This window comes from Pholcus phalangioides, unplaced genomic scaffold (assembly GCF_987345545.1).
Source record: "Pholcus phalangioides strain wild (caught in Gottingen) unplaced genomic scaffold, Ppha-v1.0 ptg000024l_1, whole genome shotgun sequence".
In the NCBI taxonomy this organism is placed as follows: Eukaryota; Metazoa; Arthropoda; class Arachnida; order Araneae; family Pholcidae; genus Pholcus; species Pholcus phalangioides.
In genome coordinates, this window is record NW_028301616.1 from 29,251,385 (window position 1) to 29,270,339 (window position 18,955).

General features: G+C 35.8%; 1 protein-coding gene across 1 annotated transcript in view; it reads right to left on the reverse strand.

The window, feature by feature from the left end:
• Window positions 1-18,955, reverse strand: part of spen (spen family transcriptional repressor split ends) — a 170,149-nt gene that overhangs the window by 17,835 nt on the left and 133,359 nt on the right. The window contains exons 9-11 of the mRNA XM_089251300.1: window positions 18,160-18,299; window positions 14,980-15,156; window positions 1,861-12,502 (exon numbers count right to left, since the gene is read on the reverse strand). Coding sequence (XP_089107426.1) covers window positions 1,861-12,502; window positions 14,980-15,156; window positions 18,160-18,299 — 10,959 coding nt within the window. The remainder of the gene's footprint in view (window positions 1-1,860; window positions 12,503-14,979; window positions 15,157-18,159; window positions 18,300-18,955) is intronic.

Consider the following 18,955-nt stretch of genomic DNA (forward strand, 5'->3'; position numbering starts at 1 on the left):
AAAACTGTCTACAACAATGCATCTTCAACAATATTTTTCCTATGTCCCAACATTATCGTTACAGACAGGTTTTACTGTATTTACAATGCGCTAGAAAAAAATGAAAATTATGAGCCAAAGCCATGATGTGAAAGGCCAAGTATAATGACTATTGCAGCCAGGCATATTGAAAGAATAGCATCTATATATATAGGCAACAAATGTGTGTCTCAAATAATAAGTAGCATTGATTAATTGATTATAATTGCATGATCCAACACCCACTCCCCATCCCTCTCTTGATCTACACTGTATTTAATTATCTTATATAAGCAAAACTACTTTTATTCTGCATAGAATATACTGCTTATTGATATACATCAATATTTTCCAGGAGTGGGACAAACTAATGAAATTTCCATCTTATTTAAGGGAATTTTAGTTAAAAGGTTTTATACTATAAATAATTTTTAGGAACAAATCAATTATTTTTATTCGTTGAGGTAAACAACTGTAATGTTTTTCAAAATTGCAACCAACTGAAATACACAATAATTTTAGTCATTGAATGTTAGCTGTAAACCACAATGAATGGAAAAAAAAAGGGGAATTTTCACACACACAGGTACAAAAACAAAGGAGATAAAAAAAAGGGGCTTTTTGTAATAAAAGTAAGGATTTTTCCTAAATGAAATAGTAATAGGGATTTATTTTCTCATGAAAAAAGTGCAAATTGTGATGTAAAACTGCATAAAAATATTGAAAAACCAAATCCAAAAAATTAGCACCAAATATAGAAGGAAGTGGATAAGCTAATCCAACTGCTAGGAATTAGCCAAAAAAAATTTTCACGATATTCACAAATTTTGGGTGATAACGAAACCGGCATTGCCATTTAGCACAAAAATAGCAAAATACCACCCAGCAGTATACTGAAGTTACTATAATAACTTCTATTCAAATCGGTAACAAAAAAATTGCCATCAAGCTAGCTAACGCAATGCATCTGGCCACCCAACACACTAGTTATTTGCTGATTCAGTTGGTGAGAAGCTGGTTTCGGCACATTCTGGTAAATGTAATCTTTTCTCACCAAAATGAAACATTTTGTTATGATTTGGTGCAGTGGTGACAACTGAGGTTTCATATTTTATCTAATTTTTTGGGAACAAAATCAAAGGCAACAGGCTTTTTCCAGATAAATTCAAGGATAATTTTTACCCAAGAAATTCGGAAGACTTGAAGACGCACAGCTATATTATTGTCATGTATATGTTACAGTAAATGTGACAAATTGATAATTATGCATAATTACCAACTGTCACGATAAGTTTGATTGTTTTGCATAAATATGGAAGAAATCATGCAGAAATATCACTTAAATTCAACCATTTATCAGTTTCTTCCGTACGTGATGGATGCATTACACATATTTTGCCAAAAATCTTGATTAAATATGTTATAAGAATAAAAATATACAAATTATTATCAGCATTGTAATTTAACTTTCTTCACATTTATCAACATTTTTAAACCCATTCAATAACACCAATAGAATTCATCATCTTAGACTGAAGTTTGAAGTCTGGTAAGTTTGAGTGATTAATTGATGATTCATCATATTTACCAATACAAGATATAATCACTAGTAAATGCGATTAACTTATCAAACTTACCAAAATGGTAGATTAATTATGCATAATAACCAGATTTATCAGATTTCAAAGAACAGGTAAATAAGCTAACAGGTTCTTGCAAATGAGACTTCCAGCCTCAACACAAGATATGCCGTGAAAAACACAATTTAACCAATGCACAATATGTTAGAATGGAAATATTTAGGGATTTAAATAAACAAAAATAAGTCTGGATGAAGCTTACCTCTGGCTTAATGGATGACATGCTATCCAAATTGAAATTTGAAACGTGACTGGTAATGTTTTTTGATTGTAGTTTTGGCGGTAGAGTTGATGCAACAGTTACTATAGCAGTAGCTGCAACAACAGTTCTTGTCTTGCTTGACGTTGATGAAGCAGCAACTGGATTGCTGGTGATAACTGCAGCAGGATCTGGAAGACATTTTGCAACAGGCAAGCTTGGGTTAATAGATCCACGAGAATATAGCCGTATATTTGATGAAGGTGCAAGAACCGATTTTTGGATAGTTTCATGTGAAGAGGACTTGCTTGAGCTGATACAAGAAACACCACTAGAAGGCATTAGTGCTGCTGTTGTGCTGGGAACAACGGAGGTTACAACTCCAACATGTGTGCATGGAGGATGGCTTCCTTTAGCATCTAAAGATTTTGGTGGAGAAGCTTCAACGAAATTTGTAGGGTGTATCTCATTGCTGGTAGGCTTTCCTGAGTGAGACAGGTGTTCTTTTTTCGATATAACAGCTGCTGGCACTGCTGCACTGTTACTGCTAGGCTGCACATTCTGGACATTGGAAGCCAAGACAGACCGTTGGAACACATGGTCCCATGCACCAGTCTTGATATTTTCATCTTTGCTCAAAATAGCACTGTTCAAATGAGTAGATGATTTCTGACCAATATCTGGAATCGTCCTTAATTGTTCCAGTGCTATTCTATTAGCTGACTGTTTAACATCACTCACAGCAGCTGTATTCCTCAAATTGTCGAACTCGTCTCCCGCATCTGCTTTCTTATCTACAGGAATCAAAAATTCAGTTTTTCCATCTACGGCAACAGGAACATTCTTTGAAGGAATATCCTCTTCAGCAACCGATTCTTTTTTATGTTCCTTTGATGAAGGTTCTTTCTTTTCATCTGCATGAAACACTTCTTTTCGTTGTGTATCACAGTCATTTAATATTTTGGTAGAACTTGAAAGGTTTTCCTTTTGAGCAGCATCTTTATTCATACGATAAGCTCGTAGAGCTGTGGTGATGCTATCGGTTGTTTTCTCTGGCTCCCAGGAATTGGAACTTTTGTTGCTTTGAGAAACATCAACTGCAAGGTGATTCGTAGGAGTTGTCTTCATTTCCTGTTGATCTTTCACTGTGTTATCAGGGATTACAAACATGGGCTTATTCTTGTTCTCAGTTGGATCTTCACTCGTATTAACAGTTGTAGCTACTGAAGGAGGAGTTGCTGCCCGATTTCGAGCATTTTCTTTCTCTTCTGCTTTCTTATTTGCTCTACGCCTAGTAATTCTCTGTGCAATAGGCTCCACAGTGCTCATATTGGTAGACTTCATATTACTTCTCAAGTCTTCTGAAGAATCATCAGCTGAGGACCGAGCGGCCTGATTCATCAATCTTGTAGATTTTCTAGTAGACTTACTTGGTGCACTGTGACCCAAATCATTAGCGGCATCTTTAGCAGAAGGCAGTTTTTCTACTTTAGCTATCTCTGGTTTGTTTTCCTCAGTGCTTGAGGATTCAGAAGCTTTGTTAATTTCAATTGCACTGGCGGAGTTACCATCTTTAGCGACTGATCTCAAAACAATAGACAATTTCCCATCTAAATTAACTTCTGAAACAGAATAATAACCAGAATCATGATCATCACTGTTCATATTCTTGTGCTTTGACTCGTCACTCTTTTTCTCTTTCTTTGAAGATGTTTCTGCATATTTTGCTTCATTCTTTGAGTCATCATTTTTCTTATCCTTTTTGGATGTGGGTTCAGAATGTCTGCTATCACTTTTGGAATCATTATTATTCTTATCTTTCTTGGACAGTGTTTCAATATGCTTTTGAACTTCTTTCGGTTCATCGTTCTTTTTCTTGGGCGAAGATTCAATGGCAAACTTGGTTTCACCCTTGGTATCGATTTTCTTGTCCTTTTTCAAAGACATTTCACTATGCTTTCCCTCGAGTTTAGAATCTTCACACTTCTTCTCCTTTCTATTTGATACTACATCAGTATGCTTACTTTCACCTTTCCCTTCGTGAACTGAAAATGAAGAGCTATTCTTCGTATTGTCATGAAGACGTTCTTTAACACTAGACTGGCAGTTCAGGTCTTCATCTGAATCAACAAAGTTGTACACATCCATTCCATCTTTTGAAGTTGGATGATTGTCTTTCTCTGCCGACAATGATGCCCATAAACTTGACCTGTCTTTTGATCTATTGAACTCTTTGACTTGCCCAGTTTCTTGAATCTTTCCTTCAGGCTTATCCGAAATAGTCATATTTTGATGCTCACCAGGGGATTTTTTCTTTCTGCCTCTCCTTCTTTTTGACTCTTCCGAGCGAGTATTATACACTTTTTCTGCATGTTTAGGTTCAGAGTCACCATGAACTTTTGTGATGTCCATGTTGGTTTCTACAGGTTCACACAAAGACTGGTCTAACGATTCATTTTCGCATGACAGAGTTTTATTTTCTGCACTAGTTGCTGTATCAGAGTTCAGTTCTACTTTTTCATCTGAAACTAAAATAGGTTCAGTTTTTTCACTGCGAAGAGATCTTCTATTCTTTTCAAAGGATGTTTGCCTTGTGCGTTTACCACTTCTTGTAGATATAGTATTAACAGGAGTATCATTATGAACTTCAACCTTCGATACAGATTCTGAGCTTTTGCGATTCTTTGATCGCCTTCCTCCGCGAGGACGTTTTGGCTTTGGCTTTTCTTCAATTTCAGGTACCTCTTCAGGAATAATGGTATCCTCTGGAACTTGTTCATCACCAGACATGTGTCCTACATCAAAGTCACCTTTGATATCAGGGAAGGCTATGTCTGTTGTATCACTACTAACAGATTCCACATCTGCTGGTTTAGACATTCTGTCCATGCTATTATCTTTATCTAATGATTGATTTATCTTGGATAACGTTTCTGCAAGCGATACCATTGATGCAGCTTGTTCAGAATCCATATCGTCATTGCTGAAAGCGCTGCTTGTGATATCTTCAGCTGGTGATGGCAGTGGTTGCTGAGAAATGATAGGATCAGCATCTTTTTCTTTCTCCACAGGGTCTTCTTTTTGCATTTTCGAAATTTCGAAGTTGCTACACGTATCTTCATTTGCACTAATTTCTTCAGCAGTACTCTCATCTTCAGGTACTTTCTCAGTAGCAGGAGTAGGGATAGTGAAAAGTGGAGGGAAATGCAGGGGCTCTGGCTCAATGAGAGGTTCTTTAATTTCTTTAGGAGGAGGAACAGGAGGAGGAGAATTAACAACAGTGTCAGTAACATTACTTTCAGGCGTCTTTTTACTTGTCTCTTCTTCTTCAGCTGGGGCAGGTTTCTCTAAATCATTGTTGCTTTTATCTACAGGATTCGCACAATCATCTCCCTGCTTGCACAATTGAGAAGTGCTGAATATTACCATGTCTCTATTCTCTTTATTTGTACCAAAAACATTGTAGACAAAACTGTCTGTTGTTATCACATGATGGTCACATTCATCAACCTCGGCTATGTATTTACTGGATTGATCTTCTACAAAAGAATCACAAACAGATGTTATGCTGGCTGTGCTTTTGATGACTGAAGTATCGGGTAACAGAGTCTCTTTTGATTGAGCTGATCTTTGCAGAAATTCTGGATAGTCTGAAACAGTCTTCAGTTCCACAGTTTTATTATCAGCTACTTCATCTTTTGGACTTTGGGTGACTGTGTCCATAATATCACTCACTATATTCTTTTCTTCATGTTCTAGCTGATTACTTTTTTGCAAAAGTGGTTCTTCGACAACTGGAACACACAAATTTAACTTTTCTCCAAAACCAGAATGACTATAATCTTTGCTCGATGCTGTGTCACTGAGTTCATTATCAGGTGAAACTTTTGGTGGATCATAAAACTCTGAAATAGTCAAAGGACCCAGTTCACTGCAAGAATCTTCAAAATCTATGTTCAGGGTGGAGTCTGATCCCTTCCGGATTGGTGGTGTATTTTCAGCATTACATTCTTTGATGTCTCCAGTTGCATTTCCAGAACTGTTTTCAGGATTAGAAGAATCTGGAAAAGTAACAAGATTTTCATCAATATTTGTAGACTGAGCAGTTGATGGTCCTTTGGGAGTAGTCTCATCAGGGACAGAAGACAACCTAGGTGGTAAGTCTACAGGTAATAGCACTGGTGGATTGTCATCATCTTTCCCATCAGCAATGTCCATTGTTATGTCTTCAAATTCATTTGAACTGGTTTCATTTCCAGCAGCTGTAGCAGCAGCGTTGCCGACAGAAACTTGAAGAGCAGGATCTTTTGAAAGCCTAGGTGATTGCTCACCAGATTTTTCTGATTTCTCAGGCCTTTTCACATGGCGACTTGGAGTGGTGTCTATTACACTTCCAAGTGGGATGGCACTGGGTACGTCAATAACAGGCGGTCTGATATTCCCATCATTATGGATCGATTCATCCATGGAGCACTCTTTCACTTTTATTGTTCTGTTATCCATTGAGTCTATGGGGGATTCTGAAGCCACCAAATCAATGGTAGCATTTGGTATCATATCAGGTAGAGTTTTTTGCTCATGTGATTCTTTTAAACCTTGGGAATCTTCAAAAGATGATATTTCTAAAGCAGGAGGTTCAGAATTTGACAGTGGAGACAGAACCATGCTGTCAGATTCTATATTTTGTTGATGACTCTCATCTACAAGTAATGCAGGAGAATTATCCTCACTGTTAAGAGAATTACTGGTAGGTAGAAGGTAATTGATGGTATCTTCAGGTTGACTGGCAATCAACGGTTCCAAAAAGTCAGTTTCTTTAGTCAATTCAGGTGCTGGTATTTCATTGTTCATCTCTTGAAGAAGGGCAGACACAGCAAGATCATCTTCTATCTTTCTCTGGTCATCAATTTCACTAGCAGCATCTTTATCGTCAAGTTTGTACTGATCAGAATCAGGAAGAAATATATCAGCCTCATGCTGAGATGTATCGCCTACTGAGGTAGAATGTAAGTTTAGTGTTGCAAACAAATTTTCTTCTTTCACTGACAGACTAGCACTTTCACTGACTTCTTTATTACTGATAGTTTCAGCGAGCAACTCTGGTCCAAAAGGTTTGTCCCCCATATGCCATGACTCATGGCTAGTTGAAAATAACTCAGCTTCAAGTCTTTTGGTCTCTTTAGCAGCCTCTTCTTCAAACTTCCTTTCAGCTAACTTTTCTTCTTTTTTCACGGCAGGAGTGTCATCACCAAAAGCACTAGTTTCCTCAGAAGCAACCATGAGTTCTTCTTCAAGCCGTCTTGCTTCTTCAGCTATTTCTTCATCTAAGCGAGCATCAGATAGTCTACTGTCATTGTCCAAAGACACAGATTCAAAAAGCATGGGAGATGGTGGTCTATGCATTGGTGTAAATGAATCTTTAACAGGCTCATCTTCTTTTACTTTTGGCTTCTTTTCTTTGAACTGTTTTTTCAGCTTTTTCTTTTTCTTATCATCCCTTGAATGGTTTCCATGGGATTTTTCATCTTCCCCTTTACTGACTGCCATAGAGTCTGATGGTTTCTCATGTTTCACTTTGTAATGAGAACTTTCAGATGACTGCTCTTTGCTCTTTTTTGAACTAGAGGTTTGAGAACGTTTCTGTCCATTGTCACTTTTACTAACTGAACTACTTGCATGCTGCTCCTTACTCGAACTAGATTTGGAGGCTTTTTCAGATGAACTCTGGTCATGCTCAAAATCAGAACTTAAAATATCAGTGTGATGCTTGGATGGTGAAAAAATAGAATCTTTCTTTTTTGAGCTTTTTGCAGTCTTTTCAATGGTTCCTTCATTCTTGGTCCCTCTGTGCTTCCATTCATTCACAGGGAAATGAGTTTCCTGTGTTGAATGGCTTGTGACATCAAACTGGGTACGTTCTGGACTTGAACCTCGGGCAACTTCACCAACTTGAAGACATGGTGGAGATGCAGGCTTATCTGGTGATGGACTATTGGGTATTGGCGATGACAAAATAGGAAGAGAAGACTTGGATTCACTTTCATCATCATTCTTCCCTGTGAATTCAGAGCTTCTTTTCCGATCAGAGGATGGTCTTTTTTCTTTTGATTTGGAGGTTTTCTTTGACTTTTTCTTCTTCTTGTTGAAGGATTTCAATTTATCATCATTGTCCATCATTTCACTATCATGACTGTTTTTCCGCTCTTTGGATTTTTCCCTACTACTGGAATCATCCTGTTTCTGAAGGTGGGGAATCTCAGATAATAAAGGCTTTTCTTCCTTATGTGACTTCTTCTTAATAATTTTACTCTCATCTGAGAACTTCTTGGTTAAATTGCTTTCTGTTGTTTCCTTATCTGGTTTAGATTCATGACTCTTGACTTTCTTAGGTTTCTTCCTTTTATGTTCTTTTTCTTTGTTCAAAGGTTTGTTACACAAAGGCATTTCAACATCCGAACCCTCATCAGACTTTATGAATTTTTTACTTAGAAAGGTTTTAGATTTTGACTTCTTTTTGGTGGATATTTGAGGCCTTGATCCACTTGGTTGAGATGTGGAATCTGAGCTATCACTTTCAATGATGTCCAATTTCTTTTTCCGATTCCGATTAATGACATGCTTTTGCTGCATTCCGTGATCTTTCTCTGAATCTGAAGCAGAATCAACAGAGTCTTTGTCATTCTTTACACTCATAGATCTTTGATGGGAATCTTGATGTCCATCATCATCTGAAGAACTTTCAATAACTAATTTTCGTTTTCTCTGCTGCCTTGATTTGGATGACTTGGTTTGAGTGTCAGAATCACTAGTATGGTCTGTCATGTAATCTGAATCTCTTTCAGAGTCATGATCTGCAGACTTGGATTTTTCTTCCCGTTTAGCTCGAGTCTGTTTCAACCTACTAAATTTTTTACGCATACTTTCCAGATCCTTTGCTTGATTTTTCAAGGTTTGTGATTTGCTGGATCTTGCTTTAACTTTATCATACATTGAGAAATAAAAAACTGGTTCGGAAGGTATCTCAAAGTCCATAGTCATTTTTTGTTTGGATTTTGACAAGCTCTGCTGTTTTTTCTCTGGCTTCTTTTCTTGTTTTGATTTCTCACTCTTACTACTGCTGCTGCTGCTATGTTCTTTCTTAATTTTCATGCTATTTGAACTACTGCTGCTACTACTGGTGCTTTTACTGGTGTTATCTTTTTCAGCACTCCTGCGTTGTTGTTCACTTGACTTGTTCTGTTCGCCTTTAGAGCTGCTTTCTTTCTGGACTGGAAGTTTACTTTTCCTTTCCTCGCGATGTTTATGGCTTTCACTTTTTGATTTCTCCTTAGTTTCACTTCTACCCGAGCTTCTCATTTCGGTTTCTTCCTTGTCTGAATTGGATGGTGCACCAGATCTTGGATGATTTTCAGATGACTTGACTTTGTCCAACTTCATAGGCTTTTCCTTTTTCTCAATCTTCTTTAAGAATCCAGAGGTCGGAATGGGTGTTGGTGACCTCTCTCTCTCAGGTTTGGTCAGAGACAGTTTGGCTTTTTTATATTCAGGTTCTGAGACCTTATGCTCAGGTTTTTCTTTCTTCAACCAGTTTAGATCCTGAGGTTCACAACCAGATTCCAGGGATTTGCACGATTTCCCTGAATCAGATTCACTGCTATCAAGGGAAGACAAGCGTTTTTTAGCAGCAGGAGCCACAACTTTGATTTCTGGAGATTCCAATGGAGGCAAAGTTTTAGTCACAATTTCAACTATTTCTTCCACTTTGTCTTTCCATTTGTCACAACTGCTATTCTGCAAGGAGACCCTCTCAACTGGTGGTTCTCTCTTCCCATGATCAATGTTCACAGTTTTATACAGTAATGGGTCTTTCAACAGAGTCGCAGTATAGTCTTTATCCAATGGAATGCTTGTTTTAAGTACACAGAGTTCTTTCTTGTCACTAGTAGCTGTGAATGCTGCTTCAGATAAAGTGCTTAGAGGTTGCATGCTTTCCTTTAACACCAGTGGTTCACTTTTAACGGGAAAAGAGTTCAGCAGTCCATGTGACATCACTTCAATGGGGGAGACAACACCTACAACAGGTTCATTTTTCACTTTTACAGTGTTCAACATTTTTGGAGTCAAGCCAGCTTGATCTCCAGGCACCTCTTTGGGAAGAGGAATATCATCAAGATCTTTCGAGTTCATTGATGAGAATGATGTGATACGGGGTGAACATGGAGTAAAAATTTGAGGCGACATTTGAGTGAAAGGGGTAGGTGGTGTGACAGGAGATATAACACTGTTGCTTATGGCACTACAGGGTGTATCAGGTGGGGATGTGATGCCCGTGTTAGTCAGAATACAAGCTGTCTTGGATAGTGTGGATGAAGAATTGAATGTCTGTAATGATGGAGCAATGGGAGAAGAGAACTCTTTTGCAGCTGCTTTTGTACGAAAAGTAGGTTTCACTCTCACTGAAAGATCTATCTTGACATTCAAAGGTTCATACTTTTCATTTATATGCTGTAATCGCATGGAATCTTGATCAAATATCGTAGATTTTGAAAGTAAAGTCTTCACAATCTCAGATGGTTCTGACCTAATCTCAGGAGCAAGAAAATTGAACCTCGATCTTTTCTTCATGTTCGTCTTTGGCAAATCAATAACAGTAGGAGGTGGAGTTTCCGGAATACAAGTGTTAGTCGTACGAGTAGAACCTGACCAGGCATTGAACTTCTCATCTAGTGCTTTGATCCGATCTTCAATGGATGGACGGTTTGGTGAAGCAATTGGAGACAGATCAGAGTCTGAAGAAGCTACTAGTGAATCACGGTTCTTTTCAGAACTACTTTTTGGAGATTGGATGGGCTCCAAACAAGTAATGTCTGAAATTTCTAAATGTAGATTAGAGTCTGATGGTGAACTTGCTTCTGATGACAAAACACTGGTAGTACCATTAAGTTTTTCATCGAAGCAGTTTTCTTTTTTCTTCTCATTATGCAGTTCTTGAAGAGCATCTGGTAATCTGCTGAGACTTTTAGAGCTTGAATAAGGATTGGGAGAATGTACTCGCCTGGGACTTTGTGCTAAACTCCTTGGAGATGTCATAACACTTGGAGAAGATTTGGGCGACTTTAAAGAAGCAGCAAATTTAGGGAGAGGTAATGACAATGGACTAATGTCCCTTTCTCTCTTTATATCGTGAGACAAAGTGTCTGGTAATGTTCGTACTGTTTGAGGGGTGGATACCTCCGATGACAAAGGGAATGAGTTTCTTCCAGAAGAAGCATCACCCTCAACTGGCTCTTCCTTTATTTTGGAATGCACTGTAAGAGACATTTCCTCAGAATCATGAGATATTAATGAACTTTCACTGCACAGTTTTTTCCACACCAGTTCTGAGGATGCCGGGGCAAATGGATCATCACTTCTCTGGCTGTTTGAACTTAACGGATTGTCCTTTTCAGAGATCCTTCGACAGTTCTGCAAGGAATTAATAGTTTGATGGTCCATTTTACGAGGATCAAGGTGTTGATTAAACATAAATGAGTCCAGAGACAGTGAAAAACAGTTATTGCTATCAACACTCTCTGTTTTACTAATGCCCTTATTCAACGAAAGTTGGTCTTTGTTTCCACTTTTCAAAGTTTTTACACAACTTTCATCTTTGGTAACAATTTTTGCAATGTCTTTTTCAGTATATACATTTTCTATAAAGGGAAGGGGCCGTTGTTTCTTCCGAGAATAACGGTCTCCATCCATAGAGCCATCAGTGTCACTAGAGTTTACACCTTCATGCAATTGTTCTAGAAGATGTAATATATGCACTTGCTTCTTTTGCAAGTACTTCAAGTCCGTGTTGGCACTATCACCCAAAGGACGTTGTTTTTCTTTTGGTGAATCATGAGGATCATCATCATCCATTTCATCTTTTTCATCATTAGCATTTTGTGAAATGCAGTTTTCCAGTCCTGCCTTACTGGAAGGATGAGAAAGAGCAGACTTCAGCTGTTTTGACCGCTCACTGATTGGTGGCTTTGTGACAGCCACCAAACTGGGTGAATCTTTCACAACTAAGCTAGAAGATGCAGCCAACAGCCTACGTTTCCTTTCTAGTTGACTCAACTGTTCCGATGTAGAAGAATTTTCATCAACAAGGTCAGAATCAATGGATGATCTTCGTCTGCAAGGATCTGTTTCACTACTTTTCAAATGGTTCTTCTCTATTCCGTCATGAGAAGCAGAGTTTTTTGGTGATGGAGACCGGGGGAAAGGTATATCACTATCACTAAGGTCATTTTTACAGTCAGCATTTTTCAGCCGATAGTCCTTGTAGTCATTTGCCAACTCCATTGGCTCTTCATTTGCCGATTCTCTGCACGGGCTGCTAACTTGAGAAGAGTTATGGCTTCCTGGACTTTTCACTCTATGATGAGTTCTTTCTTTCAAAGACTTGCGATCTTTGGACACAGGACTTGTACTTCGACTTTCATGCCTTGAACGAGGAGGAGATTGACTATGATGACTTTCTTGGTCACTTATGCTGTTCCGTAATTTATTGCGCTTCCTGTTAACACTATCTGTAACTTCATTGTATTTCAACCTCTCAGATTTATTCTCAAACGGTAGAGTTTCTGTGCTGGTTTCTTCCCTGGCAATATACCTGGAAAAAGATAAATGTTATTCAGCTAATGAGTTGTTAAAACAATACAATAAAGAATTACCACACCCACACACAAAGAAAAAAAAATCATAAACATAAAAAAAGAACATAACATGTTTACATCGCACAGCAAATAATAAAGCAATAACATGGAATTTAAGTGGATGAACTTTGTAGTAACTGAATTGAAAAGTTGTTTAAATTCTTTTGAAAGTATCTTTGCCTTTGCAGTAGATGGCTATATACATACATATGGTAGAGCATCGATTATCTAAATACCGATCAACCAAAACAATGGTTAACTGAAATCATTCCAGTTGCCAAATCTAAATTTGTGTGCTATAAAGAGGTGCCGCTAGTGCTTTCGGTTGAAGCAAAAGAAAATTTTAGACTTTTTTCTTAAACTGTAGGCCTACTTTAATAGCCATTTTGAACTTGTTAAACAAGGCTAGTCAGCTCTGTGTTATTTGTAAGACATGTGATACAAAATGTATACAACTTTTGTGTTTAATATCGCTTTCTTTGTTTCATTTTGCTCCTATGACATTAAAACAATTTTTGCCATGAGTGAATGGTTAACTAAAAGTCATGTTATCTGAACACCATCGGTTCCCAATTGTTTCAGATAATTTATGCTCTACAGTATATATATTAATTAATTTTTCAACTTTCTCATGCCTTATTCATTGAATATTTTCTTCTCATTTCACTTTTGAAATGAAGACATCACCTTGATGCAGGGTATGAAAAAACAATTTCTTATTTAATAATTTATTTAAATGTTTTAAATCAGATTTTTTGATTAAAATTGGATTTTTTGATTTCAATCGACTGCTTATTAATTAAAACAAATCTTGTTAATAATTAAGAAGGCATATTTCTATATCATGCAACTGCTTTTTCCTCTCAATCTCACAAGTTTAATTCAGCATTAATGAATAAACTACAACAAACTCTAGAAGCAAAATATATGAACAAAAATAATCAGTGTTTATGTGACATGAAAGGTCCTTGATCCCAAATTAACTTCATGGATCAACATTTGTTTTGTAGAGAAAAGTGCTTTTATTCATAGAAATGAATAAAATGAATGTGTGGTGACAACACAGGATCACACATATGGTGCAGGTTTCCACAATTCATTTGATGTACAACCAAAAGGTCATTCAGCATCAACTAAATAAAATAAAAATTCTATTGACAAGACTGTTCCTTGCGCAATTTGTAGATGTGTCTCTAACTTGCAAACTTGCAAAATGTTTTAAGAAATGGCATTTTTTTTCAGTTCAAAATATAGTGAGAAATTGAATTTTCTGGATATTATGCCGAAACAAATAATTGGAAAGAAAAGCGATTTGTCTCCTTCTGGAATCAAACCTGGGTCCCCTTGCATACCGGGCAAGTGCACTAACCAATACACCAGAGACACAAGTCACAATTCCTTATAACACGCATTGTAGCATGAAGCACGTACTTGTCCAGTATGCAAGGGGACCCCAGTTCGATTACCGGAGGAGACAATTCACTTTTCTTTCAAATTATTAGTTTCAGCATATAACATCCAGAAAATTCAATTTCTCTTGCAAAATGTTGCTTAATACTTTACACATTTTTATTCTTTCAGAGATTTAATGAGTTTTGGTTAAAAAAACTTCAAAATTTTAATACAAAAAGTAAAGTCGAAAGCACAGCTGTATTTATACATCTATTATTTTGAATCAGCAATTAGGGCATAGAATTTAAGAATCTTTATACAAAAAAAATTCTCTATTTTTCAATCAGGGAAACCCTAATGCCAAATTGTAATGCATTGAAAATACTTGATGCAGTTTAACCGAGTTTTTATATCTCTATTTTTCTGTAACTTTTTTCCCATCAACAAAGTCTAGAAATGGAGCAGCTTTTTCTGCACTGTATCTAGGGATTAAGTTCAAGTCTACATTTAGCCACAAAGATCTTCTATACCTCTTTTTTAATCACTAACTTTACCAAATATCAATAACATGCATACCATACCAGGTTACTTTCACTTCAAAATCACTAAATTATGTAAAGAAAAAACAATGTAAATTTCGATTTAAATCTATTTTTTAATCGAGTGATTTAAATTGTGATTTTAATCATTATTTAAATCAAGAATCAAGCTGATTTAAAATCGTGTAGCCTACTTGATGGTATCAATTTTTTAGGATGTTTCAAGGAAAAGTAGAAAAACAAAATTTCATAATCATATCTGAATTTAAATTGAGGATAGGAATGTGATCATAGGAATTTTAAAATCAGTTCATGTACATGAATACCAGAACCTCCACTATCCCACTTGAATGCAAAGCAGTAAATCTGAAAATTTAAAATACTGATCAAAATGATGAATAATATCAAAGAGAATTCTCAAAAATTCTACCCACTTTTCTCCATACCTCAGTTAAAATGTAAATTTTCATAGGATATTTTAATAAAGAAAAAAAAATACATACCTGTGTCGTCTCTCTCCAAATTCGTCATAATACATTTCATAACGAGCTGGGAAAGCTTGTCCTCTTCCTCTTGCACTGAAAGCAGCCCTTTGCATTCCGCGGAAATTCCCCCTGTTTGTTCGTGCTTGCCCTTCATACCTTGGATAAACTCTATTTTCAAAACCAACTCGTGCATCCCTGGGAATGACAAAAAGCAAAATATGTTACTCATGTTAATTTCATTTGAGAATACACTTGAAAAATTCATGAAAAGTCATTCAGTCGTCAAAATCTTTAGCTGCAGCGTTTAAACATACGAAATTGAACCAATTCATACGATTTTGAAAAAAACGAAAAGTAACTTATGAGGTTTTAATTTTTTTGCAAAAAAAAGAACCGATTTAAGAACCATTAATATTGCAAATATACATGATATGAGTTAAAATGGAAAACTATGTATGAAAAAAATGAACAATGTATGTTTCAAGCTAAATCAAATCGAATGCACTTGAAAGCATACAAAGTACAATAGATTGTATAACAAGCAGAGATGCAAATTACTTCCAGAAAAAATTCACATGCCTCTAGGGAAATTGGACCTCTGTCCCCTTCTAATCTGGGCGAGTGCTCTACCATGCAGTTCCATTCAACACACATATACGCATGGAGGAAAGAAAATGTCAGTAATTTGTAGCTTGATGGTGGAGCACTCGCCAGGACTGTTAGGGGATAGAGGTTCGATTCCCTGAAGAGGCATGTGAAGTTTCTTTCCAGAATTCATCTTCACATTTCTGCTTGGTATCCAGTCTATCATATTTTGCACGAGCAGTGGGGAGTGGTTTGTCATTTAAGATTATTCACTTAGTTACTTTATATAATAAAATGCCCTTCCAAGTAAACTAGTTTCCTCCACCCAATGAAAAAAAAAAAATTTGGTATTTATATTTGACTTTCTATTCAAACTAATCAATTATTCAAAACGTGTATATGCAAGAGGGGATTAAAAAGCTGGGGTTATTTACGTACATCTTTACTTTCAATGATTAAGAACAAATGCAGATTTTCCTTTTCAACACATACTCGCCCTTCCCCTTTTCATCTCTATGATATGCACTACTTTCATTGTTCAGCGAGCTTTCTTTTTCTTTTCATTATTTTTCAAGGTGATGCTTTTAAATTAAAGTGAAATTACCTTCCAGAAATGACTGAGAAATATTTATAAAAATTCATAGAGGCTGAAGAAAGCAGCAAAAATATTTGATAAGCATAGACATTACAGATAACATCAGTCTAATTGGTGAGTAGCCATTGTGCAGCCAGAGTTCTAGAACTCAATTTTTTTTAGAGGTAATATTCAAAATTGCTATTTGGCTCTCTTTAATAAAGTTATGATAAACCAGGGCTGGACAAATCCAAGGTGGCCATGGTGACTAAGAAATTGATATTGGTGGTTGAAATTTTCTTTATACAGTTACTAAATTGCAGGCTGAAAAAATGTTTGGAATTTATAGCAGCATATTTGTGAACATGAAGGAGGATCGCCATACCTTGAAAAAGTCAAAAGAAGCATTATTTTGGGTCTTTTTCTTCGAGTAAAAATTGTTTTGGAGCTTAAAAATTGTTTTCTGGCATCTAGATTTTTTTGTGATACGTCCACCCATGATGAATTCATGTTTAACTCTTTCTATCTTGAGTACTTTAAAGTACCAGGTTAGATAACTTGTTTTGAAACAACTAATTGTTTCAAAAACATTGTTTTTGTTTGTTGTTTTTGTCTTTAATTAGAACTAAAAAGACCTACCAAATAATTTACATAATTATTTATTATTACAATACTACTTTAAATTATTATAATTTTTTTCATATTCTACTTTCCACAATGTCAAATATAAAGGGTTAAGAATGGGCCTGAGAGTGAGACAACAAAAAAATATGAAGGAACGAAAATTCTATAACTCCCTTATCCAATAACACCTTTTACCCCGACGAAACTGGGACAGTTAGTAGATTGAAAAGATATCTTCTCAAAAACAAAAACTCATTATCAGTGTATGCAAAGTAGTACAATATGTGTACAGTGATATCTCAATATAACAATACTCTGCAGACTAAGAAAAATAACGCTGTAGAGGGATTATAGTTGTATTAAGAGGCATCATCAACATCCATCAAAAAAAAGTTCATTTTGAACTTGAAACCTCCTACAAATCAGCGTTATCACTAGAAAATGCACTTATAAGCATTTATTGGCCACACAAAATTATAATCATTTAGCCAATTGATAAAAATTCAGTTTTGTGTTTCTCCATTAAGTAGCAAACTCCATTACAGTTTTGTGTTTCTCCATTAAGTAGCAAACTCCATTACAGTTTTGTGTCGTACACAATAAGTATCAAAAACTGTAATTTCATTAACATTTTTGGGAGGCCAGTTTGTGCTAAATACTCATGTCACCAGATGCTCAGAGAACAGCAATATCTTGGACGATTTCAAAATATATTCGAAGTAATTTTGAGTAAGCTATACATAAAATCACAGCAGTTGTTTTAGTCTTTTAAAAACTATCATTACAAATGGATTAATCATAGTTGTGTAAAGGATATAGTTGTATCAAGGAGTTAAATTACATAAAGACAATTCCTAACTCTAGATTTGAAAAAATATCATTGTGAAGATTTGCTGTTACATTGAGAGAGAGAGAGAGAGTATTGTATGTTTGAGTTATATGAGCTTCAATGTATTTGCAGACTAAAGAAGGAATTCAGTGTTTGAATAAAAAGGTGGTTGAAAGCTCTAATACACCCTATGAAAGGTCACAATATATAAATAATGTAAGCTAACAAAACAACATAGTTAAGAAATACAGTTAAAAGTATATTTACAGAACACAAGTAGGGATGAATGCATAAAGAGGATAAGACATATAGAAATACAAAGACTTGACCATCATGCTCAAACAAAATAAACTTTGCGAAAAAACATAACATAAAATAAAGGTGAATTAAAAAAAAAAAAAATGTGAGCGATAGAACAAAATAGTCAATGCAAAAACTGAACATCAAAAAATATATATATATATATGAACCGAAACAGAGACAAAACAAAATGATTCAAAGAAAAAAGGTCATAAAAATAAAATAAATAAAAAGGTGGCATATCACAATGATCTATTCCATCAATGTGGCCACACACCTTCCGTACCGGTCATCTCCTCGAAGGATTTCAAATTCAGCTGGTCTCCTTTCTCGCCTTTCCCAAGGTCTGTCACCGAGAACACTCTGACCAGTCATCTCCAACTTATCAAAAAATGTTGTCTGACATTCTCGACTGGCAAAGTCAACCTGTAACGAGATAAATAGATTGTATGAATTAATTTTCAGAGACATTAAAAGAAAAAAAAGTTAATAAAATGTTGACAGAAATAATGCAGTGCTACCCACAAACATAATGATACCCCAGACCAAACTTACTTATAATAACCTGGCACAGATTTTCATTGATATTTAATTCCAGTTTTCACTCTTATATTCTTACCTTTGCATTTCTTGGGTGTTCTTATTTCGATGAATGCTATATACTAATACACAAGCTTTAAATTTATATGTGTATAAAAACTGCCTTTTAATACATATTTTCCTCTAATTATACAAATACCCGAATACATACCTTTTGTGCTCAATACAAGGGTAAATAAAATTCTGTATTATACAGGACCAATTTTCTCTTAATTTTTCCCCCTAATGGAGGAAGTAGCGACCGAAGACTTTTTATGAAACTTACCTCTTCGCAAACAGATTCTTACAATTATCTGCTATTTTTATGAGCATAAGAAATGAATGTGCAATAGAAATCCGGGAAATAATAGCTATGGCTTTGCCAGCTTAAATAATTCAAAATTCACAATTTTTTGTACACTTAATCAAAACTCATTGCTATTAAAAAGTATCAAGCTTGTTGTCCGTATCAATTTGTGAGCATAATTCATATCAATATTCAA